Source organism: Amblyomma americanum, chromosome 5, assembly GCF_052857255.1.
Source record: "Amblyomma americanum isolate KBUSLIRL-KWMA chromosome 5, ASM5285725v1, whole genome shotgun sequence".
NCBI lineage: Eukaryota > Metazoa > Arthropoda > Arachnida > Ixodida > Ixodidae > Amblyomma > Amblyomma americanum.
In genome coordinates, this window is record NC_135501.1 from 128,398,269 (window position 1) to 128,422,606 (window position 24,338).

Consider the following 24,338-nt stretch of genomic DNA (forward strand, 5'->3'; position numbering starts at 1 on the left):
GCTAGTATGAACCGTCTGCTTAAATGCGCGAGAATGTCTCGTTCCTCGCCGCTACTCTTACGACCTCGCGAAACACTTGTGTTGACCTCGTTACCGGGTGCACAGGCGGAACGTATCTCCATCCATTTCTCCGGCCACAAAGCCACCTTCATGACAATCAGACTGGTAAAGGAGTGTTACTTAAAGAGTACATACATACGCGGACCTCTCAGTTCTTTGCCTCAATATATGGCAAAACAAAACACCTACAGAGCTGCGCTCAAATTTCGCATTAGTTAGCGCCGTAAGCATCCGTAGAATTCTTTTAGCAAAATGTTCCGGTAAGTGCAACGGTGATTCACGTGTTCCTAAAAGATGTGGAGCAGTATTTTCGAAATTTTAGCTGGAACTGTGCCTCGTATATTTTTAGTGACGCAGCGCTTCGCATATTTTTAAACGAAGTGGTACTCCAGCAATTTTCGGTGGAACGCTTTTTCTTTCGGTCAACGTTGTCGCAGTTGCTGTCGCAGTCCCTGATAGCCTTTTCCAGGTGCCTTGTAAACATTAGCTGGAGTTGATAACTTATTAATGGAATTGAGCTATCAACTGAGCATGCGAAAAGTGCTATAGAGCAGGAACATTTCTATAATACAACTAAAGAGCTGAGGTTCTGTGAAATCCAGACTTTTTCACACCTTGTGGGCTCTTGGCACCCAGTCGAGTCATGAATGCTGTTCAAGATAAACTAGTTATGGATAAAATATATACCTTTACTCAGGTGGAATGAATTATTCTCAACAGGATTCATGTTTCGATTGAGTGCCAAGAACCTACAAGAGGTGAAATACAGTACATCTTAAGACCGCATTATTGACCTAGTCATTTAAGCATCCGCCTCGCATGCGGGAGGTGCGGGGTTCGATTCTCAGTGCCGCCGGGCACCCGCCGCTGATGTAATGGGTACAAGCTTTCCCCTGCCGGGTCCTCGGCTTCTTTAGGGTGCAATGCTTGGGGATGGGTCGTTGACCTAACCTTGAGTAGAAGGAAGAAACTTTCTGACATGGCGTTCCTTGGCCACAGATGCCGTTGCGCCATAAAAAAAATTCAGCATCAAAATATACACCCTCTATTATGTATGTAATATTCTGGCGACAAACTTTTAAAATTAAATTGCTCCCAAATTGCTGCTATGCTGCCAAATAACAATAACGTAAGCTTAATCAAATTTATACTTAAGTCATGGTGCTGCAGATTGCTTTTTTACAGAGCTTGAGTATCCAAAGTATGTTTCATACCAGACTCACATTTAACACGCTACTTCTCTCTTGAGTGCGGTGTGTGGTCCTCCACCTCCGACGACGAGCGTTTTAATTGAAAGCACAACCTAATATGTGGTGCCTGCATACATCTCGTTTTCGTTTTCTTATTATTAATTGCTGAACTGACAGTATGCAACTTTAACTTTGTCTCTTGCATGTGGCAGACACTGTAATCTTAGTCGGAAGAGGAGAGATAAAGAGTCCAAACGGCAAACCGCTCACGTAAGTATAGACCAAAACCATCTTTGAAAAAATAGGAGTCGTCTGCGCTCTCTGGGTATATTAGTGCTGGAGTCACTTGCTCTAATTCAGTGTTGCCGTGTATAGATTCAAGTGCTTGGCACTGCTGTTCACGCTTCTTATATACTCCAGGAAAGTAGCCTAATTCGGGTTTACAAATCTGCATCATTCCAAATTCCCTGGAACCATACTCTTAATGCAGTTTAAGACAATGCGAAAGAGGCAGCTATGCAGTCGCAGCCGCAATAGACAGATAAGCACCAGTGTTGTAAGCGTTACAAAAAAAGTAACTAAATACGCTACTCGTTACGCTAAGAAAAAAGGAACGCGTTACCGTCCTAAGTTAGCCACAGAAAAAGGTAACGCGTTACCGTCACCGAAAAAATGAACCGCACGTTCCTCTGCCGTTACTCCATGGCCATCAATTTTAATCAGTGCGTCTTCGTTGCAAGAACTCATAACAATTTCATAAATCTCGTATTTTACATAAAACATATAGCCCAAACAATGCTTTCTCCCGAAAACATGATTTCACGATATTTTGCACAAATGTGCAGGTGATTAGCAATTTTATAATGGCCTAAAGTTGCCCATTGAGTTGCATGTGATGGCTTCTAACTCTGACACATCGTGAAGATGTTTTATGTCACATTAAACACATAATAACACTTCATCCTCAATTCTAACTTTACAAAGGAAACATAGCTGAACTCTTGACAAATTTACAGTAATTCTGAAAATTGTGATGTCTCAAAATGCTTGGCATGCTTCCACTGTTCAGTTAGTTGTGCGAGTGAGTAGTTTGGGAAAGAGAGCTAGGGGAAGGGAAGTGCATGAATGCGTGTTCGTACACCTCTTTCGTGCTTTATGGGTGTTCTGTCCAATTCTTTTAGTTGGGTGCGTCATCGAGGGCAGGTGTTTTATGGCATGCATGCGAGCCGCGACAAGAGTCCTCGAGAGCACCGGCACATTTTCTTTACATGCAGCGTCACTTTAGGTGACCTGCGCTTTTTTTTTAAAGCAGGCCATGGGGGGGGGGGGGGGGAAGGGGCAGTTGGAATAAAAAGTATCTAGTAACGTGACACCTCACGTTACACAAAAGATATTAACGCAAATACGTTGCCCGTTACAGTTCCGAATTCGTAACGAGTGCGTTGCTAAGTCGCTGAAAGAAACTATCGCGTTACCAATAACGCCGTTGCTTGTAACGCGTTACCGCCAATACTGCCTCCATGAGTTCGACTAAGCTATAGGCCTCTCGCGGGCTGGCGGCGCTGGCGGAGCAACACGAAGCGTTCCGTGAACTCGCTGGCTTCTTCACGGTCTGCGCTGCACATTGGTGTGCAAGGCGGCGATTTTCCGTTGTCTTGTATCATGACAAACTTGCATGTAGCAGCAAGGACAGAGACGACAAACGAGTCAGCAGCGACGAGGAAGCCAGCGTAGTGATCTTTTAGCTCGGCGGGTACACGCTTAGAAAGTATTTTGAATCCTAAAGGTGCGAAGAGGTATTCATGCCGACCGTTCGGATAAGTAGTATATCACGTGAATGCTATATTTTACTCTGATTTTTTTTGTGTGTGCGTGTGGGGGGGGGGGGGGGTCAACTTGTTTTGATAAAGAGTTAAAAAGGGAAGGTCAGCCTTTCACAGTCCTCTTGGGGCTATTTTATGTATATAGTGTAAGATGCCCTCGAATACGGGACTTGACATTAACGGTCGCTAAAGGTCTTTTAACATGGGCCGGGCGAAAAGGCTGAGTGGGTACATTGCTGGTATCGACAGTATGTGATGTGTCAGCATTAGGATGCGTAACCGTGCTGTCCCTTCTGACAGCATTCTTTCAAGCTAGCTGGAGCACAGTTTGCCGAACTGTTAGCGCTATAGACACGGACAACAGACAGGGAGACGACGCACATTGCTACTAACACCTCGCGTTAGCCGCACTGTGTACGTTCATTTTATGCAGTCCGCCTTTCTTTGCTAACGGTCCCGTGCATTCTGGATTTGCGCTGTTACGGAGCTTCGGGGACGAGGGCGGTGTAGCCACCACCCCAAGGCACTGGAGCAGAGAGCGGAAACATGCGCGGCTGGAAAGCTGTTATATTCGCTTTCTTTTGAGCTGCCTTATCTCCTTCTGCTTGTTCTTCGCCTTGAAATTTCGTGCTTGAAATTCGCCTTACAGTGGCTGGCGCATTGTTTCTGCAGCGAAGCTCTTGAAGAATATACCGGCAAGGACCTCGAAGTAGCCCTGAGCGACGGCACCACCTGGGACCAGTACGAGTGGATTTCAGTGTACTGCCTTAATGTCAACGTGAGCTTTGGACACTTCAATATCCCATCCCCACTGAAGGTGCCGGTGAACGTGGGCGGCAGCGGTAGCAGTCGGCCTCAACGGGCGGTGCAGCGACGCGTTCGTTTGGGAAACCTGAACCTCAAGCCTGGATCCGGTACGAAAACAACCGAGCTTGTGCTGTGCGCCCTCTCCGAAAGGCTCATTCTCTTTCTAAACGCATTATCGAAAATACCAATGAAAAAAACAAAAACAAAATTTGACCACGCACACCTCAACTCACGAGCCCTCAACCGTATCAGGTTCGCGAGCTGATTTACTCAATTTTGGCCACATGCGCAACGCTATAGTAATTTTGTTTCATGTCAACATTTTGACAAAACTGTCCTGTTGGGAGGCGGCCTAAAAGCCCGAACACTCGGACTAAAAGCAAGTCTGCTTAGGTGCAGTAATGCGAAAGGATTTCTCTTACCTGCGTGTCCTTCCTTCTCATGCGTGTCCGCCATCTGCTACACAAGCGCGGTACATTGCGAGGGTGGTTTTTAGTGAGTGACCCATCAAAGCGCTACGACTGCGCTTCAAGCACGGAGGAAATTTGCAGGTAACGTACATCTGTAATTTAGATGTACACTCGGTATGGGTTTGTAGGAAAGCTGAACCCAAAGAAAATAAGCTATGGGAAACAATACAGAATTAATGGCCATACATTCTGAATTCCCCGCTGGAATGCACACGCACAGGGAATAGTGTCAGCGTGGATACCTCCCCGGGGCTGACTTTAACCAGAAACATTAAAGACGATAGGTGGTCTAACACAGGCCACGAATTAGGTAGTGATGACTACATAATATCTACATCATTTCACTCCACGCCCAACTCACCTCAGCCTGCACAAGCGGTGGAATGGGTCGGTTCCTTCAATAAAGACACAAAACCTGCCACCGTCGAGCAACCGGTTGAGGAACAGAGTCAGATTTCTGACTCTAGACAACTGCGCTTGTGAGAGGCCCATATAAGCCTGCAGAAGCGGTGGAAAAAGCAAATCGCAACAAATGTATGCGCAAACGAGTTGCAGAGCAAGAGCGAAAGATAGAAGAGTACACACTAGAACTCCAAGACAAGCAGTGGGGCCAAATTGTTGATAACATGAACGGGCAGATGGCCCGTAAATAGACATGGCAGCTACTACGCCACCTATACGACCCCACCCAGATCCAGTCTGCGCAAAGTAGTCAGCTGACAAGTGGTACACCCAAACGCTACCACCCAAATACCTAAATATCCAAATACTACAAATGGTAACCCACTGCCGGACTACCAGGGGTTCCCCAACGATGACTTAGACTCAGACATCGTGAATGCCGAGTTGTGGTACGCCCTCAGTCACCTCCGCACCCCCTCCGCGGCCGGTCTGGACGGAGTTACAAACAAAATGCTTAGGAACCTCAACCCCGGCTCGGTCGTGGCTCTCACAGACATCATGAACACCTAGTGACGCGAAGGAAAAATCCCAGAGTATTGAAGGCATGCTATAGTCATCTTCATTCCCAAAACGGCAAGAAACTTTGTATAGAGGATCTGAGAACCATATCACTCACTTCTTGCTTAGGCAAGTTGATGGAACACGTAATCGTTAACCACCTACAAGGGTTTGGGGAAGACTGCGACCTAATTCCTCCTAGCATGATTGGCTTCAGAGCGCATCTGTCTACACAAGATGCCATGCTTCAATTGAAGTCCGACATCATTGACCATGTGCAAGGGACGGGCACGAAGGCAGTGCTCGGCCTAGACCTGAACAAGGCAATCGACAACGTCTCGAACGAGGCTATCCTCACGAACCTGTCTGACATTAATCCCAGGTTGCGGAATTCACATATATCCGCTCCTTCCTCTCAGAGGACTTCGGAGCTCGCAGTAGGTGCGATCGAGTCCGACCCCATCCACCTAGGGGGCAGAGGAACACCTCAAGGTTCAGTCCTCTCACCTTATCTGTTCAATCTGTCCCTCATCAATCTTCCCTCAAAACTCGACGCCATACCCGGGTTGCATCATACTTTCCACTCGGACGACATAACTCTGAGGGTAAATACAGGGAGGGACGGCCAAGTGGAGAGTACACAGCAGCAAGCGGTAGACACGGTCGAAACATATGCCCTAGCGGCGGGCCTCTCGCGCTCGCAACAAACATCTGAAATCTTTGTACTCAGAAACAAGCCCAGAGGCGTACACCTAAAAAACTACGTTCCCCCGCTTCCCTTAAATGTATGCGTAGGAGGTTTGCCCCTGAATGGGCAAACCTCCTACTCGTCGGCGAGGCGAGAAAGAGAAAGAACGTAATTGCCACAGACTCAGCAGACGAATATCCAACCGCAGAAAGGGTGTCAAGGAAAAGAATGTCGTCTGGTTTAGGCCTTCGTTCTAAACAGCCGTTTACTCGGTCCCCTACCTCCGCCTATATGCAGCGGAGAAGAATAAAATCAAAAGTGCCATCATACAGGCGCACAAGACCGCTCTCGTTCTACCGCGTCACACGTCAATAGAGAGGATCTTAGGGCTGGGCATGCACAATACGCTAGACGAACTCTGCGAAGCACACCTCACGACACAAGCGGAAAGAATCACTCGTGCCAATGCGGTCAAAGCCATTCTCTCCCGTCTTGGACTGGGCAACGCACCTCCGTGAGAAGCGAAAACTCGGCTACCGAAACATACTCGGAAGAACCTACTCATAAAACCACTCCCCGAGAACATGCATCCCGTGCACCACGAGGTCTCTCGTCGAGCCAGAGCACACGATCTGCACGAAAAGTACAGGCAGCACTCGGGAGTGATGCACGTTGATGCTGCGGAGTACTCACACAACAAAGCCTACGCATTGGTGGCGGTGGATGGACCCGACGGACCGCTCGCAGCCGCGACTATCAAGCTCCTCCGAGTTTGCGTAGGAGGCGGCAATAGATTTAGCTATAGCTAATACCACCGCTGATAATATTTTCACCGACTGAAAATTCGCCGTTCTCAATTTTGCCGTGGGGCCGAATAGCACCCATCACCCTTAGCATTCTTAAAAAAAAGCAGCCCTACCTGCCAGGGAGATCGAACTGATTTGGGTGCCGTCCCGCTCAGACAGTCCAGGGAACGAGGCAGCTCACAATAAAATCCTAGGTTTCGTCACCTGGGCAGGGAGCTGGCCTATTCGTCCGGAGTTTACGAGAGACGGCATGGCATCTTTTAGTGACATTAGCCATCGTCACACCTTGGGAAGGCGTGTTTATCCTCCGCCGGCTAAAACGTTGTCCAAAGCCCAAGAAACCACGTGGAGACGGTTTAAAACGCGCTACCTCACGAACTCCGCGCAACTGTCACTCATGTACCACTCGCATTACGAACCCCATTTTTTTCCGCTGTGGCGAACGTGCCAATTACGACCTCATCTTAAGGGATTGTAAAGAACGGCCTCCGGCGGAGCAAGTACAAATCCCTTCTCTCGAGCGGTGGGAGGTTGTGCTGGCGAGCTCAGACCCGAAGACGCAAGTACGGGCCGTCGAGTGGGCCGACCAGGTCGCCAACGGCCATGGACTAACGGCCACCTAACACAGTCCTCCAATCACCGAGCTCTTGACGAAATACAATTTTTTTTTCTAATCCAATCCAGTGACTCAGTGCGCAGTACGTCCGACACGCCGTATGTTGTGGATTCTCGAAGGTGCGATATCTGAGGAAAGCGCTGCCTTGCGCGATCATCGAAAAATAAAAAAAATGAGCTAAAAACTCGTCGTCGACACTGGCGAGAGAGAGAAAAAACTTAATAGCCACAGAATGTCGGGATTTAGGGCAGGCGGGCTTGGTGTGGCGCCCTGGTGGTGGCGAGGTCCTGAGCCCACGAAGTGAGTGCCATGAACCTTCTCTTGTCATCACTACATTCGGTTCTCATCAGTCAAGTCCTACCAGCCAAGCTCCCAAGACGCCCGCCTGGTGTGCTCCGTGCTGCCATTCTCCGACTGCCCCCCCCCCCCTTCCACCCCCACCCCCTACCCCAGCTCTGAGCAATGATCCCCGCAGAGGGAAGCAGAAAATAGAGCCACTCCCCACCTACATTGAAGCGACCGTGGATGGTCTTGTCTGGCCTTCTGAGGAGTTGGTTCCATCTTTCCTCCGACAGGGCTGGCAGTAAGTTTCATCGGGGTGGGTGTCCCGCGCAACCCCAGAGGATATGCGCCTGGATGGCGATTTGTTGTAGTTTTCAGTGGCTTTTAATTAATAAAATAAGAATGGAAGGAAAAGATGTTGCAAGCCGTGGCATCATCCACCGAAACCTGAAGCATATGAGCAGCGGCTAGCGGGAATAATAAAATAACATGAAGAGGGAAAGAAAGAGGGGAGGGGCGATATTTATCTGGTTACAGTTTTGGCATGCGCTGTCGTATTCCTTGTCTGTAATGAGTGATAGTCTAGAATGGGGAAGGATCGAGTGTCTGCAACTTGCGGAGCATGGTGGCTTGCGCTCGATTAAAGCCGTGGTGGGGAGGCGGGGAGTGGTCTCTCATCTCTGTTTGGAGGTTGGCGATTTCGGCAAAGGTCAGGGGAGCCTAGGCAAGAGCGTCTGGGCCGGTCGCCCAGTTGGTTACGCCTCGGGTTAGTCGGCTGACCCGTTTGCTTCCAGTTTTCCGCGTGGGCGGATACCCAGAGTAGATTGATCTTTTGGTCGGGAGTGCAGCCGCGAAGGATGCGTGCAGCGGGGTGGCAGATAAAACCTGCCAAGTAATTTTGTGTCGCTCCTTTGGAGTCTCTTAGGACTGCGTTTACATGAGTCGGCGATGGCGGATTCTTCCGCTGTGGTGGGAGAGTGGACTCGTACTGTCGCGGTGGGGACGAGAGTGGATTGTGGCATGGTTGCACAAGCCACGTATGTGGTTGCACTTTGTTGTGCAGCGTCAACGTGTATTTCGTGCTCGTCAGCAAGGTATGTGGCATCCAGTTCTCTGGCTTTGAACTGGCGCCGCGTATCATGGCGGCCAGGTAGCATGTTTTTTGGTGTTGATTTGATGGCGGCTATGGACTATCGGAAAGGGGGCCGTGGTGTGAACGTCGCCTATGGGGTTGATGTTGGGACGGTCAAATGTAAGCCGGGCGTGTTTGGTGCGGGATATGCGGTGGATTTGGGCGGGCTTGTTTTCCGTTGAGTCCTACGAGCGTGCTGTAGAAGCGGAGTCGGAGGGGATGCTGTGTGCTGCCGTACTGGGGCAGCCTTAGTGCCGCTTTTCATGCTAAACATATAGTGCTGTTCACAGCTTCCTCTTTCCTCCGGCAGAAATTATAGGAGGTGTAAGAGTAGATTATCCTGCTAATGAGGAATGCTTTACGTTGCCGAGTGCCGGATCACGATGGTCCGGCTGGTCAGGTGCGGGTCTGTTGTTCGCCCGACCCGCAGGCGCGTGCATTACGTCCGATTTCATCCCATACTTAACCATGCTCTTCACCACGCGGCTTCGCGTCCTCTCCACGCTTTTGCGTTCTGATCCTGCTCTCTTTTATACCTATTTACGTGCGTTGCCACTGGGACGGCAAGAACGCGACTAGGTTGACAGCTAGCGTGGCAAAAAAAAAGAAACCACTTTATATCGGTGCTACAACAGGCCCGCATAAGCTTCTGTTGTGGGCGGGAAGTTTTTATAATGGAGTTGTATACACTTAAAAAACAGAAGTTGCTGCGTACATCAAGCAGTTTGCTGCCGCAGAGTTTAAGCACTGTGGGTACATTAAACCAGTAGGAAGTTCACAGACAAAGTCCTTGTAATTTTTTCCAAATGCATTGCGATTGAGAAAGCTATGTGCTGCTTTCGTTTACAGCGATACAGAAACACTTAGCTTATTTTCTTTACATGATATTTACAATAGTTTTTACGATTATAAAGGAGTTAAAGAAGATTAATAAAGTGTGAAGTGTACTTAAGTCTCCTTACGAGCGGAAATGCGAAAGCTGCTCCGCCACCTGCATCATCTGCTCGGCCAGCCCCATACATTACGAGTGGGGTGTTTCATTGGGGGCCGCCTGATGTGGCTACGGCTGCACACCAAGCACGGAGGAAATTTACCGGAAACGGAGGGAATTTGGTGCTCGCTCGTTTACAGCATATGTAATTAACATGCTACAGTTAATGTAGGCCTCACTAAATATTTTGAAGATACGTTTTTAAGAACTTCGCATTTAGTAGACGCGCCTTTATTGAGCGTTAGAGGGCCAAGGGGCGCGGCCGAGTGGGCCAATCGGCGGCCCGGATTCAGTTGGCACCTAGACACCAATTTTATTTTCTTATTTTTATGCTATAACCAGAACCATTTGCGCTGTATATATACTGCGGACAACTTTTGCGGACAGATAACCTGCAACTGAGCCATCTAATGATTTCGCATTAATAATAGTGTTTAAAGTAGCTCCTCGGATTAACGTCCCGAAGTGACAGATGGACGATGAAGGATGCTGTAGCGGAGTGATGAGAATTTAGACCACATTGTGTTCTTTAGCATTGGGAAACATCATGCAGCACCCGCAATTTTTTATATTTCGCCTCCATCGCCACACAACCGCAGCGGCCGTGATTAAACCCGCGACCTTGGAGTAGTAGCTGAACGCCAAAGCTACTAAGACAACGCTGCGGGCGCAAATACGGTTGCCATTGTTACTTTACAAGAACGGAAAAGATATGAAGTAATAATAAAAACAAAAAAGCCCCTAAATGGATTGGGTTAGTTGTAAAAAGTTTTGTATATTCATTTACAGGTACCATGAATTGGTATAAATAATTTATTTCATGCTTGCAATATTAATTAAAAATACAGGTGCATTGTTACTAAAATATTACCAGCAATGAGAAACTGAGTCTATAGAAATGAGCTTCTAGCGATAGACATGCATTTATGCTTTAAAATATGAAATCTAACTTTCAAAGACACTTTTGAGCAGATTTCGCCCAGCCAGCCTTCCTGGCTAGCAGTAAGACGAATGACCTGCTGTAGCATATAAAGATTGAGCCGAACGCTTTGTTTACACATTCAAGCATGGGCAAAGTAGAAAATCCCAAAGGCTAAATGTTGATATTTGTTTGATGTGGTGTGGTGGGTGCTTCTAAAAAATAAATGAAGCCAGGAAAAGTTTTGTTTTACACTTACCTCATGTCCGCATGCGTATGCTGCGTATGCGGAAGTACGTTCTCTATCTTTTACTACGACTTTTATTTTCTGGCTTGTCGTTTATGAGTCTTCTGTGGAATCTGCGTCTTGTGCAAAGATCGAGTCATTTTTTTTTGTGTTGGACGAAAGCGGTTGTTCGCTACCTAGTTTGGGATTGTCTAACAATGTGAACAACGAGTGTAGTAGGTAGGACATTAAAGCACAATATGCTGTGTTCTGGAATACATTGCTTTAATGCGTTGTAGCAAATAAATCCCTGATAAACTGAAGGTCCTCCCTGACAGTACATGCCTTGCAAAGCATTCAAACATAAAAAAGCCGTAATTTCATCTTCTATGAAAGCTCTTTAATGACTGGGGTACCTATATCGTGCAAGGACCTGTTTATAAATAGCGAGTTTTCAAAACTGAATCAGATATGAATTGTGTAGCTCCTTCACCCAGTCAACACGAAGTATTGCTAAAACCGAATCGAGTACGAATGCAATAGTTATAGAAGGAAGAGACTACAGGAAGACAATATTTACTGATATTAGCTTCTTCCGCGAATACTCCCTGAGAAACGAATAATATTGCGGAACACGGATGTCTGAACTACTGCACATTAGTACTGTGCTCTAACCTCTGTTCGAAGGCGTAAAAAATCTCCTCACAAGGAGGGGCGTAACACCTGGTTGGTAGAATAGCAGACACATTTAGTATTGCCGCCAGGTGTCCCCGGGCGGCGCCTTGAGGACAAAGAAGTGAGTCGCGCGTGCTCTTTGCAGCTGAACACTGCTTGATTCCTTGGGGTCTGTGCCTAGCCTCTTGATTCTGCAACCCATTTGTAACATTTTGTGGTGGAGTGCGCTGGGTAAATCGCTCTGGAATACGTCGCACACCCCTCCGAACACCGAGGACCCCAGACCTCTCCCTGTCGACACACCAGTGCACCGGGTCAGCAACCGAAATCTTGGACTGCCCCTGAGCATGGACTATTGGAGACAACCTCGCCGTTTGGCCGACTGCCTCCTGTGCTCAGGCCATTCGACTCTCCCTCGGCGCATATTCCTCAATCGGTCATACAAGGCGCCGCGTACTACACCCTCCAGTACCCACGGCTACCAAAGCCCTTTCACGGGACTCAACTGGAGGACGTGGAAGATTGGCTCCTCCAGTTTGAACGTGTCGCCGCATTTACCCAGTGGGATGACGCCGCGAAGCTGAGGAACGTTTTCTTTAGCTTGGAGGGCGGTGCTCGTACGTGGTACGAAAACCGTGAGGACACTCTTTTATAATGGCCTGAGTTCCGATGTCAACTGCTCGCCGCGTATGTCGGCGCTAAACGTCGGGAGCGAGCTGAACGAGCCTTGCAGTCCCGCATGCAAATTCCCAACGAAACTGTTACCATGTACGTCCAAAACATGACGCGGCTCTTCCGACCGGCTGACCCAGCCATGATGGAAGCCAAAAAGCTGCGCATCCTAATGCGTGATTTTAGAGAACAGCTTTTCGCCGGCCTCGTGCATACCCCCCCCCCCCCCCCCAGCATTGTTACCGAGTTTCTAGCGGAGGCAGTCACGATGGAGCAGGTCCTCCGCAGCGTTCCACCGCGTACGACCGGCAGTCCTTGCTGCTTCTGTTACGGAGTACCTCCCGGTTTTCAACAGCAATACCGACTATCTCCGGGACATGATCCGCGCTGTGGTCCGTGAGGAGCTAGAGAAGATGTGTGGTACGTCGCAGCCAGCGGCCAGCTCCCTTATGAACGTTATCCGCGAAGAGGTGCTGCAAGCTATCAGGCCTCCGTTACTACACGCCGAGTCACAGCCTACCCAGGCAGACTACTGCCGCTTCGACATACTCTGAAGCTCTGCGACGCCCCGCCCCAAACCCACCGGCATTTCCACCGCTCGACCTACACTGACGCGCTGCGACGCCGTGCACCGAATCCAGCGGCAGTTTTTACCAACAATCACGACGTCCTGCTACCCTCCGTGCAGCCAGGGCAGCACCCCATCCCGTGTAATCGAGACTCCCTGCACAGAGCTGAGGTCTGGCATGACCCTGACCGCCGGCGTTTGTGCTTCCACTGTGGGGAGCCCGGTCACCTGTTCCACCGGTGCCCATATCGAGAGCTTCGCTGTAGGGTTTCCCTCAGATGCGGCAAGGCCCCGGTTTGGCCGTGAGATTGAAGAGTACATGACCCAGCAACCTCCGTGGTCCGTGGAGCGCCGTCGTAACAGATCACCGTCACCTCGCCGTCCATCGTTTTCACTCAATGTGCAGAACTCCTAGCGAGTGACGGCCGACCGCTCGCCCAGCCCTCACCGGGAAAACTGAGGACAGCGACCTCCGGGGGCGTGGTCGCTAGATATCGACGCTGTAGACCCCCTGACGATGCAGACAGCCGATGATAGAGTTTTGACGACGTCGACGACAGCAGCTGAACTAAAGGACAGCTTCTTCCTCGACATACCCGTGTTTCTCGATGGTCATAGCATTAGCGTGTTGGTGGGCACAGGAGCGGAGTTTTCAATTATCGAGTGCAAATTTGCAGCGCTTCTAAACAAAGTTACAACACCTTGCTCTGGCGTGCAGGTGCGGACGGCGGGGGGCCATATCATTACTCCGCTTGGACAGTGCAGGGCTATGGTCCAGATCAGCGACTCGACGATCGTAGTTAGCTTCCTGGTGGTCCGCGACTGTTCTCGTGACCTGATTGTGGGCGTAGACTTTCTCCGTGAGAATGGTGCTGTTATTGAGCTGCGGCACAGAATCGTTACGTTTTCGACAGCGGAAGCCGACACCTCTGAAGTTCGGCAACGCAGCTCCTCCCTTCGTATTTCCACTGAAAGCGTCTTGATCCCGCCGCGCTCCAGCGTTTTTGCAAGCGTCGAATGCGATGATGCGCTACGTGATGGGCCTGCAGTCGCCGAGGGCAACCTTTCCTTGCTTCTGACATGTGGCATTTGCGCGCCCCGAAGTGTCGTCCACCTCCGTGACGGTCGGTTGGAACTCCTGATTAATAAACAATTTTACGAGCGAGCCTCGTCACCTTTTCCGAGCTACCAATTGGCCGATGTTACGGAGTGCTTTGCGTCCGAGGTCATGGACCGTCCGGACACGTCCATGGATCGCATCGTTATTAGCTCTCGGCTCTCAGCGACTCAACAGCGCGACCACCGCGCTCTACTGCTCCGGTACAAAACCTGCTTCGCATCCTTCTCGAACGTGCGGCAAACGACGGTCACGAAGCATCGTATCATCACTTCCGATGACGGTCGACCCATACTACAGCAGCCGTAGCGCATTTCCCAGAAGGAACGCGACGCAATCCAAACGCAGGTGGAGGAGATGCTTCCAGACGGCATTATTCAGCCCTCTAAGAGCCCGTGGTCGTCGCCCGTCGTGCTTGTTAAGAAAGATGGGACACTGCGCTTTTGCGTGGATTACCGTAAGATGAACGCCATAACGAAAAAGGACGTCTACCCGCTGCCTCGCATCGACGACTCGCTCGACAAATTTCGCTGCGCCAAGTATTTTTCTTCGATTAACCTAAAGACCTGATATTGGCAGATTGAGGTTGATGAACGTGACCTAGAAAAAACGGCCTTTATAACACCCGACAGCCTATACGAATTTAAGGTGTTGCCCTTCGGCCTTTGCTCTGCGCCAGCGACGTTTCAGCGCATGATGGATACTCTCCTGGCTCGCCTCAAATGGCAAACCTGTTTAGTTTACCTTGATGACGTGGTGGTGTTCTAAGAAACCTTCAGCCAACACCTTGAACGCCTGCGGACCGCGTTGGATGTCCTACGGTTGGCCGACTTGACACTTAAACCCGAGAAATGCCACCTTGGCTACAAAGAGCTGAAGTATATCCGCCATGTTGTGAGCGCCGATGGCATATGACCCGATCCCGAGAAAACTGCCGCCGTAACCAAGTTTCCCCGTCCTACTACAAAGAAAACTCTCAAGCGCTTCTTGGGTTTGTGCGCCAACTACCTTCGTTTTATCGCCGACTTCTCCAAGGTAGCTGAATCTCTCACCCATTCAACACGTGAGGATACACCGTCCGTCTGTTCTGCCGAGCAACAGGCTGCTTTCACAGAGCTGCGACAACTGCTGCACACTACCCGTGTGCTGGTCACTTCGATGAGCAGGCTGCTACCGAGACACACACTGACGCTAGCAACATCGGGCTTGGTGCCGTCCTCGTTCAACATCAAGAAGGCGTGGAACGTTTGAACGCGTATGCGAGTCGCACACTCTCGCGCACCGAAATCAACTACTCCACCTCGGAAAAGGAGTGCATCGCTGTCGTCTGGGCCACGATGATATTTCGGCCTTATACCTATGGCCATAATTTTAAAGTGGTCACCGACCACGATTCTTTGCGCTGGCTTACCAATCTCTGGGACCCATCAGGCCGCCTAGCACGCTGGAGCCTTCGCCTTCAAGAATTTGATTACACAATTGCCTAAAAGTCCGTACGTAAACACGAAGACGCCGACACGCTCTCACGCGCACCTGTCGAGCAAACTGATGACAGCGCAGAGGATGACAATCGATTTCTAGGTGTGATCAGCAGTTCGGACTTAGTGGCAAAGCAGCGTGCTGTCGCTTACCTACGATCTATCATGGATCACCTGGAGGGCCATGCTTCCAACGTACCTCGGCACTTTTCCCGCCACTCGTCCTCTTTTTGCATTCGCAATGGCGTACTGTTCAAGAAATTCTACAGCAACGGTGACCGGCCCTACCTTCTAGTCGTGCTCAGACCACCCGACGACACCCTTCCGGCGTGTCATGATGTGCCCATCTCTGGCCATCTGGGATTTGCACGCACGCTCGCTCGAGTGCGTCAGGGCTATTTATTATTGGCCTGAACTTGCAAAGACCATCCACTGCTACGTCAGAGGTTGCCGTGAGTGCCAGTGTCGTAAGTCACCACTGCTCAAGCCCGAAGGTTTGCTCCAACCAATTGCGCCACCGTGCACACCTTTTAACCAAGTCGATCGGCATTGATCTTATGGGCCCATTCCCTGTGTCGTCTTCTGGCAATAAGTGGACTATAGTTGCGACTGATTATTTGACGCGCTATGCGGAAATCCAGGCGGTACCGTGCAGTACATCCTCTGAAATCGCGCGCTACTTCATACACCACATTGTTTTACGACATGGCGCCCCGTCCTCCGTCATCACCGATAGGGACACCGCGTTTACAGCGCAGCTCATGCGCGAGGTGTTCCAGCTGTGTCACACGAACCACCGCAAGACTACTGCATATCACCCGCAGTCAAACGGGCTCACGAAGCGCCTCAACAAAACCTTAGCACACATGCTCGCAATGTACGTCGACGTTTCAGCACTAGACATGGGACGACATCCTACCCATATGTGACGTTTGCCTACAACACGGCGATTCAGGAAACGTCTCGATTAACGCCGTTTCGCCTCGTCTATGGTCGTGATGTCCAAACGATGCTCGATGCCAAGCTTCCGTGCCCCCCTGACGACAAGGCGCTCACACCAGACGCGGAGAAATTTACCGGGCACGCAGAGGAATCCCGCCAACTGGCCCGTATGCACATCCGCCGGCAGCAGGCAACGGATGCAGAACGCTACAGCCAACGACATCGCCACGTCGATTACCACCACGACGACAAAGTGTGGGTATGGACCCCGGTTCGTCGCCCCGGCCTGTCGGAGAAGCTCCCGAGCCGCTACTTTGGATCCTACACGGTGCTGCGCCGCATCACAGATGTGACGTATGAAGTCCTCCACGATGGCACTCTCCCAGTTCGCGCTGTCGACCGCAGCCTGACGTCGTGCACGTACTGCGTTTAGGAAGCCGTACTTTACGCAGTAACGGGCACCTCGTTCGCTCCAAGTGCGCCCACGTATTTGCTGCCTTTTTTGGATGGGGACGGGGAATAATGCCGCCAGGTGTCCACGGGCGGCACCTTGAGGACAAACAACTGAGTCGGGCGTGCTCTTTGCAGCTGGACACTGCTTGATTCCTTGCGGCCTGTGCCTAGCCTCTTTATTCTGCAATCCATTTGTGACAGTATACAATGTAGTGTTACCGTTACCGGAGCACCGGGAGCCGGAGACCCGTCAGTGCGCATGCGCACGCCTTGAAGGCGCTAGCTGGTGCCATGCCCCCGGCAGCTGCCGCAAGACTGCCGCATAAGGACCAATCAGCGTGTGCTCAGTGGCGGTGGAGAAGCTCCCGGGGAAGCGAGCGCACGTCAGCGAATCACGCCGACGATTACACCTCACCAGCTGTGCCAAAACGGCGGGCCAAGTGAAGTGAAATTTATATATTGAGCCAAATATCAACGTATAAAAATTAAGCGAAATAATTGGCGCCATTTCCAGGCAGTGGATACGGTAAAAGGGAAAAGCATCAATTGGAAGAGCAGCATCCTTCACTTCAATGCACTTCACTGCATCTGAGCGTCTCTCTGTTATTTTTTACCGTCGTCTTTTCTTTACTAATATCCCACCAGCTGTGCGCTCTACAAATCACAAAGTATTGTTCTGGGTATTCCTTCTTTTCCTTGATTACACATTAATACAAAATGTGATTCTCGCGAATGAATACAAAAAGAAACACTACGCCAAGCATGCGGAGACAAGAGCACAGTGAACGACGTTTTATGTACTATCGGGGGCAAAAGTAACAGACCCATCCTTTCAAGTTCCGGTCCGTGCCGCTTCGTGTGGGTGTGTGCCACCTGCAAAAACACTTCTGGTGTCTAAACTAGCACACTGCTCCGGACTATAGTGCAAAAGTGTTTTGCCAGGTGGCGCCCTCACACAGAGTGGCACGGACCGGAACTTCAAAGGAGGGGCCTGCTATATGTGTCCCAAATGGCACATATTTTAAAAAGCCTGAAAGACTGAAAAAAAAGCACTTTATTCTTCTGGAAACACAACATTCCCTTACACTTGGGTAGCTCTTGGGGGAAGGCACAATTTGTTTTTTGCTACCTGTTTTGTATGTAAACAACAAAATATTTACAAGTTTCTCCATTTTTTTAACCAACGTATTGCCGCGAATCTTTGTACTGTTTATCGCTTTGATTATCGCTTTATCACTTTGTTTATTGCTTTTTCGCTTTGTTTGCGATTCAAGACGAGACCAGATATATCTCGATTGTTCGCACCCAGGCGGAGCCGAATCTTGGTTGTTCCAGAATGTTGTAGTAGCTTTGCACGCCGTATCTAGAAAGTTCACTATCAGCTTTAAATTGAGCACGGCCGACAGCGGCGGGCGTTCTGTTCGACGACCGCCGAGCTCGCTTGTTGTTACGCCACCGCCGAGTGATTCAGTCCATTGTGGGCGCAAGTCAGCCCAAATAAAGAGTTTTGCTTAGACGTCATTGTTGCTGCCGTTCTGCTCCCCGCATGCAGTCACCACATCATGGAATCTGGATGAGTGCGGGGTTGCCTTCCACGTTCCGGACGCCCCCTTCAAGCTGTGACGCCAGTCCTCTGCGCTTCGCACCGGAGGATGATCCCCTAGTTCACCGAGCCAGCCGACGTCTCCAGGGAGAGCAGCCTGAGTTCGAGACCAGGCCGGACCACGCGCGACAAAGAAAGACGCTGCTACGAGCAGCACAACCTCGCCAAAGATGTCGACATCAATCATACTGCAACAGCCACGGGTGGCTCCTACTTTCAATGGATCTCAAGGCGCAGACCCCGAAGAATGGTTGGGCCAAATTGAGCGCCTGGCATCATTCAAAAAGTGGAATGATGCGGCAAAAATGAGACAGGCATTCTTGTCACTGGCGGGCTCAGCACGTACGTGGTACGAAAATCACGAGACGTCCCTAACGACATGGAAGCTATTGAAGAAGGAACTTTTGAAGGTATTCACCAGTGCCATGAGGAAAGAGCCAAACGACTCCACGAGTCCAGGATCCAGCTTCCGAATAAGCCCGTCCGCATTAAGTCGAAGAGATGAAGCGCCTCTTTCGCTGCGCTGACCCTGAAATGACCGAGGAAAAGAAAGTTTTTAATGCGCGGCGTAAAAGAACAACTCTTTGCCAGACTAGTCCGTCCTGGCTCTGCAGTACAACCGCTCTTCTTATGCCTGTGCAATTCGTCCGGAGACGACGACCACCACCAGGGACAAGTTGCGCTAAGTTATCCGCGAAATCGTCCGCGAGGAGCTTCGCCTATTGCTGCAATCCTCCCCACAGCGGCAAGCAGGGATTCTCTTGAATGTGTTACGAGAAGTAGTGCAACAGGCACTTGGAAACCCGACGACCACAGAACCCCAGACCATGACTTACGCCGCTGCATTACGCAGTTCTCAGCCCCAACGACACCCCCTACGTCCTCTCCGACACGAACAACTTGTTTCCTAACGGCGCCTTCCAGCCTCCGGCCGCCCAGCTTATGAGCGACGCTCAATTAGGCCCCTGGTAATGCGACGCGTGGAGGACTTCCGAGAACCGGCCGTTGTGCTTCCAATGCGCTGAGGCCGGCCATATTCTTCGTCACTGGCCGTACCGACGTGTCGGTCTTCGAGGATTTGCCGTTAACGCCTCACGACCACGCTTCGGACAACGTCCGCAGGAAATCGGACGAGTACCTGCGTCGAGAGGAGTACACGCCGAACCGCTTTCCGCGCTCACCATCGCCGTCAACCTCGCGCTTTGCGTCGCCACGTCGCAGCTACGCAGCAGCGGTACGAGGAAGCTCTCCCAGCCCCAGTAGGGCAAACTAACGACAGCAACCTCTAGAGGTGAAGTTGCTCATGATCGAAACGCCTGAGATCCTCCACCGACCATGCCCCATGAAGACGCTGCACCCACTACGCCGCATAAAGACGCCGCACTCGCTGCAGCGACTGACAAATCCGACCACGACGCGAACTGCCTTCAAAACGACGCTGACACTCTGAGCAGCTACGACGGCACGCCCCCCCCCTGTCATCCCCCTCCGCCGCGATTCCCATAGGCGAGGAAGCCGTGACCCGACGCCGAGGCCGAGGTGCGATGCAAGAGCCAGGACATCCGACTTAGAAGAGACTATCAACGGCCGGAAAGTTACGGCACTAGCCAACACGGGCGCCGATTATTGGTGATGAATGGAACATTTGCCGTGCAATCGAGGAAAGCTACGACCGCCTGGACGCCCCTCAAATTCGCACCGGCGGAGGCCACCTCATTACACCGTCGGGGCGATGCACAGCCCGAGTGACAGTCAAGGGACACACCTATCCTGCAAACTTCGTAGTACTACAGCAGTGTTCCTGCGACGTGATACTCGCCATCGATTTCCTTAATGAGCATCAGGCGATCATGGACCTGCGTTCCAAGCTCATCACGGTTTCGACGGACGAAGCCATTCCTTCAATGACGACCATGGAGCAGCATGTTGCTATAAGTGTCCTTGATGAGCAAGTGGGCGTCCCACCTCGATCAATAGTCATGGTCACCGTAGATGCCACGGATGCCAAGAACATAGAAGCTCTCATTGAGAGGATCACGGCGTTGCTTCTAGAGCGAGGTATTGGCATCGCAGATTTCCGCAATAGTCACGCTGAAGTACTGCTGACTAACTTCAGCGGAGAATACCGGCACATTAACAGAGGAACGACGGTGGCTATCTGCGGCGAAATATCCGACGTAAGAGAATCCTTCGCCCTCTCCGATCCATCTGCAAAAGATTCGCCTGAACGAGACAACTCGCCGCTTTCAGCATCGACGAAGCCAAGATCAGATCTGCAACCTGCTTCGAAGCTACAGCGAGTGTTTTTCGTCATCGCCGAAGGTCCGACAAACGCCGATTGCCAAGCCTGGCATTATAACCGACCAGCACGACCGACCTCCCAGCCAAAGCCCCTATTGTGTGTCGCCGCTACAACGACAAGGCATGCGGGACCAAGTGGAAGAAATGCTTCGCAACGGCGTCATCCAGCCTTCAAAGAGCCCCTGGGCGGCACCGGTCGTTCTATCATCATCATCATCATCATCATCATCATCATCATCATCATCATCATCATCATCATCATCATCATCATCATCATCATCATCATCATCATCATCATCATCATCAGCCTTACTACACCCACTGCAGGGCAAAGGCCTCTCCCATGTCTCTCCAATTAACCCTATCCTTTGCCAGCTGCATCCACCCTTTGCCTGCAAACTTCTTAATCTCTTCCGCCCACCTAACTTTCTGCCGCCCCCTGCTACGCGTACTTTCTCTTGGAATCCACTCCGTTACCCTTAAGGACCAGCGGTTATCTTGCCTTCGCATTACATGCCCTGCCCAAGCCCATTTCTTTCTCTTAATTTCGATTAGGTTGTCATTAACCCGTGTTTGTTCCCTCACCCACTCTGCCCGCTTCCAATCTCTTAACGTTACACTTATCATTTTTCTTTCCATAGCTCGTTCTATAGAGAGGAAGAAAGACGGCGGGCACCGAGTCTGCGTTGATTATCGCCGCTTGAACATAAAAGAGGACGTGTATCCCCTCCCACGCAGCGACGACACACTTCAACGTCTCTGCAACGCCAAGTATTTCTCATCGATGGATTTCAAGAGCTTCTACTGGCAAATTGAGGTCGATGAAAGAGATCGCGAGAAGACTGCATTCCTTACTCCGAATGGGTGAAAGCCGGGTAACGCCGCAGATAGCTATTGTCGTTCCTCTGTTAATGTGCCGGTATTCTTCGCTGAAGTGAGTCAGGAGTACTTCGGCCTGACCATTGTGGAAGTGTGCGATGATTCTTCTGATGCCGATTCCTCGCTCTAGAAGCAACGCCGTGTTCCCTTAAATGAAAGCTTCTATGTTCTTGGCATCCGTGGCACCTACGGTGACCATGAGTTCATGATGCCACTTAGTCTATGTTCCGCACCAGCGACATTTCAGCGAGTAATGGATACAGTACTGGCAGGCCTGAATTGGCAGATTTGTCTGGTATATTTAGATGGCGTCGTTGTTTTCGCCTTGAACTTTGAAGAGAACCTGGAAAGGCTTCGAACAGTACAAGACGCAATCAAGTCGTTCGGCCTAACCTTGAAAGCAGGAAAGTGCCAATTTGCCTCTGAAGAGCTCTTTTTCTTGGCCACATCGTGAGCAAGGAGAGAGCACGCCCAGACCCGCAGAACACAACTGCTATCGCACTGTTTCCAACGCCGGCCGATAAGAAAGCGGTTGGCAGACTCCTCAAACTGTGAGCGTATTACCGACGATTTGTCAAAAATATTCACGCATCGCGGAGCCTCTGACCAAACTCACAAAGCCAGACTTGCCATTTTGGTTTCATTTATGTGGGTTAACGTCCCAAAGCGACAGAGGCCATGAGGGAGGCCGTAGTGAAGGGCTGCGGAAATTTCAACCACTTGTGGTTCTTTACCGTGCACTCACATCGCATGGCACACGAGCCTCTAGAAGTTCGAACGCCGCGGCCGGGATCGAACCCGAGTCTTTTGGGTCAGCAGCCGAGCACCATAACTACTGAGCCACCGCTGCGGCTTTGGCTTGCCATTTAAATGGTTAGCGGCGCAAGCAGAAGCCTTCAACGAATTCTGTGTCGTTTACAGTCTCCACCGATCCTCGCACATTTTGATGAAAACGCCGAGACTGAAATGCGTACCGGCGCAAGCAGCGTGGGTCTAGGCGCCATCCTCGTTCAGAAAACTGACATACTAGAGAAAGTAATCGCATACGCTAGCTGTTCCCTGTCCAAGGCCGAGGCTAACTATTCGACAACTGCGGAGTGCCTTGCTATCATCTGCCCTACGTCGAAATTCCGCCCCTACCTGTACGGACGACCGTACAAGGTGGCCAGCGATCACTGCGTGCTTTGCTGGCTTGCCAATTTGAAGGACCCCTCTGGCCAACTCGATCGATGGAGTGTGCGCCTCCAGGAGTATGACGACACCGTCGTTTGCAAGTACGGATGTAAGCCCTTCGATGCCGACTGCCTGTCTCAAGCCCCAGTAGCTCCAGCACCGCCGGACGACGATGAGGACGCCTTCCTGGGAGCTATCAGCTCCAGCTCTTTTGCACAGTATAAATGCTCGGACCGTGACCTAAAACGCTTCATTGATTACTTAGAAGGCAAGGTTTCTTCACCCCCTGCCTCGTTCAAGCGAGGATTGTCTCCGTTCTGAGTACAGAATGATGTCCTCGTGAAGAACAACTTCCCAGCAAACAAAACAGCCTACTTTCTTGTACCTGCGAGTCTGCGCGAAGGTCTTCAGGCTTCACACGACGGGCCAACAGCGGGCTACTTCGGGTTTTCTCGTGCGCTCCACCCATTCAAGGCAAGTATTACTGGCCCCGACTCTGCCGGTGTCGCTCGATATGTGAAAACCTGCCGAGATTGTCAGTGACGAAACGCCCTTTCCACCCGACCAGCAGGATTCCTGAACGCCAATGAACCCCCCTCAGGGGGGACCTTGCAGCAGATCGGCATGAGCTTGCTTGACCCTTTACCAAAGTCAACGGCTGGAAATAAATGGATCATCATAGCGACCAACTACCTGACCCGCTACGCCGAGGCAAAAGCCCTACCGAACGGAGCAGCAGCAGAAGTCGCCAGATTTTTCTTGGAATGCATTCTGCGACACGGCGCTCCCGATGTGGTCATTGCGGAGAGAGGAACAGCATTCACGGTGGAACTGATACAAGCCATCCTGCTTCACAGGCAAACCAGCCACCGGATGCCAACTGCATACCATCCGCATACCAACGGACTTAGCGAGCGCCTGAACAAAACTATCGCCGATATGCTCGCCATGTATGTCGATACCGAGCAGCAGGCCTGGGACGTCATCCTGCCTTTCATAGTCTTCGCTTAGAACACCGCATTGCAGGAGACCACCCAGATGATTCCTTTCAGGCTCGTTCATGGGAGGGAGGCCACCAATACGATAGACGCAATGCGGCCCATGTTATCGAAGAAGATAACGCCTACTTCGCCGCCTACCTTCAACGATGAATTGCAGAAAAACGTTGCTGACGTTCAAACGCAAATGCTTTGGCATTTCTCCACTGCAGCAGACTGCAGTGCCGTCCAAGTTTACCCAACCTTAGACTCCTCACCACGCTGCCGCATTTGCAGGCACACGCGAGCTCAAAGTGCTCGTGTGCACTTTCGGTGAGTTCGTCGTTGCATTGAGTACGGCCGAGAGCGGCGAGCATTTTGTTGGACGACCGCCGAGCACGCTTGTTGCTACGCCGCCGCAGAGTGATTCAGACCATTGTGGGCGCGAGTTTTGTTTAGACGCCATTTTCGCTGTCGTTCTGCTCCGCGGATTGCAGTCACCACTTGGTGACAATATACACATTTTAGCC

At 50.9% G+C, this 24,338-nt stretch overlaps 1 protein-coding gene across 1 annotated transcript in view; it reads left to right on the forward strand.

Moving 5' to 3' along the window:
- The window catches only part of LOC144135009 (uncharacterized), a 121,022-nt gene that overhangs the window by 45,988 nt on the left and 50,696 nt on the right, over positions 1-24,338 (forward strand). Inside the window, exons 10-11 of the mRNA XM_077667788.1 lie at positions 1,463-1,520; positions 3,746-3,987. Of these exons, the coding sequence (XP_077523914.1) occupies positions 1,463-1,520; positions 3,746-3,987 (300 nt within the window). The remainder of the gene's footprint in view (positions 1-1,462; positions 1,521-3,745; positions 3,988-24,338) is intronic.